Source organism: Rhododendron vialii, chromosome 10a (genome assembly GCF_030253575.1).
Source record: "Rhododendron vialii isolate Sample 1 chromosome 10a, ASM3025357v1".
NCBI lineage: Eukaryota > Viridiplantae > Streptophyta > Magnoliopsida > Ericales > Ericaceae > Rhododendron > Rhododendron vialii.
This window is the reverse complement of record NC_080566.1, coordinates 22,531,009-22,536,488: the sequence shown is the minus strand read 5'-3', so window position 1 is coordinate 22,536,488 and position 5,480 is coordinate 22,531,009. Positions and strand designations below refer to the sequence as shown.

Below are 5,480 nucleotides of genomic sequence, written 5' to 3'. Positions count from 1 at the left end.
GGGGTCGCATATTCCCCTCGCATTCAAGTTGAACTTCGAAGTTACGAACAACGAAGCTGAGTACGAAGCATGTATTGTGGGAATGGAAGCCGCATTGGAGATTGGTGTCAAGGTGCTAGAAGTCGTTGGAGATTCCAATCTGGTTGTATCGCAAGCAAACGGAGAATGGAAGGTCAGAGATGAGAAAATGAAGCCGTATCATCAGCAGCTCGATGAACTTCTCCCGAATTTTCAAAAGGTAACCTTCACGCATGTACCGAGGATGAAGAACCGCTTCGCAGATGCCCTGGCCACTTTGGCATCCATGCTGGAACTTCCAATTGGGGTGAAGCTGAGGCCTGTCATGATTGAGCAGAGGGGAAAACATGTGTACGACTATGTCATGAACATCGACGAACCGGACGATGGACTCCCTTGGTTCTACGATATTCGGAATTTCGTCGAAAAGGGGGAGTTCCTTGTGGATTCAACTAAGAATGATCGGATCGCACTGCAACGATTCGCATCTCAATACATCATCTGTGGAGGACAATTGTACCAGCGATCTCCTTGCGGAGTTCACAAGTTGTCTGTTCACGGTGACGACATGAAAGCAGTAATGGAAGAAGTTCACGAAGGAGTTTGTGGACCTCATATGAATGGGATGATGCTGGCTAAGAAGGTGTTAAGGCTAGGCTACTATTGGTCTACCATGGAGACAGATTTCATCGAGTATGTACGCCGGTGCCACAAGTGCCAGACTCATGCCAACCTTATCCATGTCCCGCCCTCGGAGTTACACTCGATGACAACGCCATGGCCATTCTCCGCCTGGGGCATTGATGTCATCGGAAAGATCATGCCTGCAGCTTCTAACGGTCACAGGTTCATCTTGGTGGCAGTCGATTACTTCACTAAATGGGTCGAAGCAGCTTCGTACAAAACTTTGACGACGGTTCAAGTGGCTCACTTCATAAGGCAAAACATCGTTTATCGGTATGGGGTCCCTCAAGCATTCGTATCTGATAACGGTGTTCATTTCAAGGGAAAAGTTCTGGAACTCTTTGAGGAATTCAAGATCCAAGTACATCATTCAACCACTTATCGGCCACAAATGAACGGGGCAGTCGAAGCAGCAAACAAGACTATTAAGACGATTCTGGAAAGGACTACTCTGTCAGCAAGAAATTGGCACGAACAGCTACCACTAGCTTTGTGGGGATACCGGACGTCTATCCGTACACCGACAGGGGCAACACCCTACTCTTTGGTGTACGGTATGGAAGCCGTTCTCCCTATCGAGCTAGAAGTGCCATCTTTGAGGGTCATGGCGGAATGCGGAGTGGACGAAGCTGAATGGATCAGCGGAAGGTTCGAGGAACTCATGCTGTTTGATGAAAGAAGGCTGCGCGCGCTATACCACATTCAGGGCTATCAGTGAAGAATCGCCCGGGCATTCAACAAAAAGGTGAAGTCAAGGGACCTACAAGAAGGGGATATGGTAATCAAGGAAATCCATGCGCCAATTTTTGACTTACGAGGGAAGTTCCGACCTAAATGGGCAGGGCCCTACATCATCAAGACCATCCTCTCTGGAGGAGCAGCTTCAATCGTCAACCTCGATGGCAACGAATTCGCGAATCTTGTCAATTTGGATCAACTCAAATGTTATTATCCCTGAGAGAGCTCGCTGGGCCGAAAACCGCAAGGGCGGGCGGTTCCAGGCAAAAGTTAGAGCAAGCCTGCTAGGTTGAAAACCCGAGAGGGCGGCCTAGGCAAAAGTTAAGGCAAATAATCAAAGAAAAGCTCGCTAGACCGAAAACTCGAAAGGGCGGTACTAGGCAAAATTTAGAGCGCAAAAGGAGAGTGTCAATACCCGAGTGAACCCGTAGCCTGAACTACGTGCGGGCCTGATTCTCTTTTACGAGGGATAAGTAGGCAATCTCGTCCCGAGATTCGGTCCTAATTCCTAAATATCAAAATCCGATCCCAAATCAAGTCCAAATTGACAAATCCAAAACGCTTTTCAAAGCCGCATGTGATCAAATGAACCGAAAGGGGGAAACCCTTAATCAGTCGATTTTATTCAGATTACTTTTTTACAAGCTGAGCATGAAAATGAAAGAGCACAAAATCAAAGCACAATTTTTATTTCAAAGTCTGGCAAAGTAAGCAGTCAACCCATCCTTGCTTTCACATCTCTCCTTAGCCATTTGCGGTACCTTCCGGTCGAAGCAATAGAAAACAGTGGGTCACTTGGCTCGGTCCTACGACTCCCCCACGACCGAGTGTAACTCTGAAGGCCCAGAATGTTGAAGGGAGGGAGACGAAGCACTTCAGAACCCGGTTGCGGCACCTCCTGGCTAAGTCCAAGCTGACGGAGAACACAGAAGGGTGAGTAGAAGGAGAAGCCTGTCAAGCTAGCCACAAACACATGTGTTGAGCCCATGTTGCCAACGGTCATAGCAGGAAACCTCAGCCAATGGCACCGCCAAGCAATGTCATCTTCCTCCGCAGAAGCAAAGAAATCAGCCCAATCATCTTCACTCCCATACATCACTTGAAAGGGATGGTTCCATCCACTTGCACGATACCACCAATCATTGGCTGGGGGTGTCAATAGACTTAATTTGTCGCAAAGCCACATCTGTCAAAAAGAGAGAAAACAAGTAAGGAGCTAGATAAAGCCTGAACCGAGTGTCGAGGTAAAATGAATGAGAGAAATAGAAAAAGGAGAGCTGAGTGAGGTCCCTAACCTGCAGCGACAACGGACTACCACCAAAAACCCTTGTGTGACCAGCATGAACAGCATCTAACCCCATCAAGGTTTCAGCAAGAACCAATGGCGCAACATCCTTGCGAGCCTCAATCTGAGCAGTAACCCCCACCAGTGAGGAATTGGGCTGACCAACGGACGGAACCAACAAGAAGGCCGCCAGGAGGCAAATGCAACAAGCCATCATCCTACGACCTTGGTGCTCGAAATCCGTCAAGTCTCCAGGTGGGCTGAACCTCTCGTACAACTGCACGATGTTAATGGCATTACCCCGAGTAAGAAACTCAGCGACGTTACCACTAACACCCAGCTTTGCCTTCAGAATATTCTTCATGCTCTCCCTGATCATAGGAACAACCGGCTCAACAGAGTCATGGCTTCCGAGATAAGCATGAAACTCCTCAACGGTGGGGCACAATTCTTGAGAACCAAAGCAAAAGACGTGCACCTCTGGATCCCAGAAGCGCGCCGCCGCATGCAGTAAGACGGGACAAATTGCAACCTCTCGGAGATGTCTTAGGGCGTAAAGCCGATGCCCTCGGAAGTTTAGCCAGTCGATGCCTTCAAGACTGTCCAACCAAGGGCGAAGTAAGGCTTGGTTTAGCATGGTGATGGAAAGAACGAATTTTTGAAGGGAAATGATGAAATGAAGTGTGAATGGCTTACCAAAGGAGAGCCTGGTATTTATAGAAGCTTAAAGTGGGCAACACCAGTTCCCCACCAGCCTTGAAACTCATCAAGTTTATCATTTTCAAAATCTTTTCAAAATTCAAACTTTGGAAACTTGGAAAATATTGGAAAAACCACAAGTCAAGCTTTGGGAAGCCATTCTGTTCTGGGGAAGCAGCTAATACGAAGACATTCAGGCACATTGAAAACGTGCGAGCAGAAGAAAACAACAAAGGACAGCCAACAAGTGGCATTGGAAAACAGCAAGGGACAGTCCATGACAGTAGTCCCGAGCGCTCGGGAGTGAAGTCCCAAGCGCTCGAGACCACTCTCGAGCGCTCGAGAGTACTGCTGTTTTGCAGCAGATTCTAGTTTCCCCATTTTGGCTTCCATGCAACATTGAAACCTTGTTTCATCAAGTTTAACAGTTCCCAGCAGTTGTCTAAGGGGTACAGCAGTTCTGTCCATGTGTTTTGTCAAGTATTCAAGTTTGTTACGTGAAAAATCATAAGTTTTCCAAAATTTTCACTCCTTGAGCATGTCGGAATCCGTATCAAGGGCATTTGGTCGAATTGAGCAACACGCTCCAGCCATGACGGGTCTCAATGACTATTTGACGCACTCCAAAAACGTGTCAGCACCCTTAATTCAAGCTTTCATCATTCAATCGTACCAAAATCATCATTTTAAATGCAAGTGTCGATTGTCAAAAACATTTTAGTAATTCTCCCGGTCCCCTCGAGTCACAGCACTCATTGTCAACCACGCAGCGCACTCGGTTACGATCAAAAGCCCTTAAATCTAAATTTCATGGTCGATCGCTCGAAAGTTTGTCGTTTGGTGTTGATGTCGAGTTTTATTCCTCACTTTGAGAGTATCGGTCGAAATTCGCGTACTCTTTACGTTCTTTCAAAGCTAGACGAACATATTTCATAAACAGCAGTGCGAAAGAATAAAAGAATAAAATGCGAATTCTCATAAATGAACACGGGGTTTACAATGAGTGAAGAAAGAAGTACAAAAACTGGGGCAAACACGCACCCAAATCCTAACTACCGGGGCATGCAGGCCCGAATAAAACTGAGGCACGCAGGCCCAAAATCTACAACTACGCTGGCATGCAGGCCTATGTACAAGGTAAAGCTAGCAAAGCAAAACACGAGGCTCAGACCCGTCGAATTCTCTTCTGTTGTGGTCCCTCGAACTCAGAACTCTCGGGCTCGTCATCACCGTCGTCGTCAGGAGAACCAGAAGCAGTACTCGAGTCCGACATCCCCAGGACACGTGACTCGGAGGACTCCTCTGTCCCCTCCACTGACTCCTCCGACTCCACACGAGCTGGTCTCCACTGAGACGCCTCCCGAGGCAAAACCTCGAACCGTCCCGCACCCGCAGCAGGCCGTGGCGCACGTCCTGCACCCCGACCTCGCGTGCTGGCAGGAACGGGAGGGCTCGTGGTGCCCTGCGGACGCGTCCTAGCTGAATGTCGTGGCTGCACCTGCATATCACAAACATTTTCTCATTTTGTGTATATTCGAATTTAACTTTGCTCAAATCGAAATATAGAATATATGTGCATGTTATACCTGAGTGGCAACAGGAGAAGCAGTCACAGGGGCAGGTCTCGTCTGAAGGGCTCTCCCCTTAGCGTAGTCCTTCAAGAGGTGGCGCATCCCCACCATCAGCATCACGGCCTGCTCAGCCCACTCTCGCGGCACCTGCAGAATGATCCAAGATTCAGAATATGCAAACAGGGAATGGTCAATATACAAAGCAAGCAGAAATGTTGTTTATACCTGAGCAAGAAATCGCATCGGCGGCTGTGGGAGACGTGGCACGTCGATCACCTCCCGTGCGCCCGACGAACTCGTCACGCCTATAGTCCACTTCAGCGTCGGCAACGCTGGTGGTGCTGAAGTCTCCGCAGTCTCTGGAACCCTTGTGCTCCCCTCTCCCCTACCTCCAGTACCTGCACCTCGCCCACCAGCGGGGGCTCTAGCACCTCGTCCCCGACCCCGTGCAGAGCAACCACCGCGGCTCCGCGCTTCGCTCTCGT

At 48.9% G+C, this 5,480-nt stretch overlaps 1 protein-coding gene across 1 annotated transcript; it reads left to right on the top strand.

Moving 5' to 3' along the window:
- Nucleotides 1–262: 262 nt before the first annotated feature.
- On the top strand, nt 263–897 carry LOC131302997 (uncharacterized). Its single transcript, XM_058329789.1, has 2 exons — nt 263–595; nt 865–897. The coding sequence occupies exons 1-2, from the start codon at nt 263–265 to the stop codon at nt 895–897; spliced, it is 366 nt and encodes a 121-aa protein (XP_058185772.1).
- Nucleotides 898–5,480: the final 4,583 nt, after the last annotated feature.

Excerpts from the sequence above, each read along its gene's own strand:
- LOC131302997 (XM_058329789.1), top strand. The coding sequence starts at position 263 with ATGAAGAACCGCTTCGCAGATGCCCTGGCCACTTTGGCATCCATGCTG. Across the intron at positions 596-864 it reads ACGGTGACGACATGAAAGCA|GTTCATCTTGGTGGCAGTCG; the intron begins GTAATGGAAGAA and ends TAACGGTCACAG.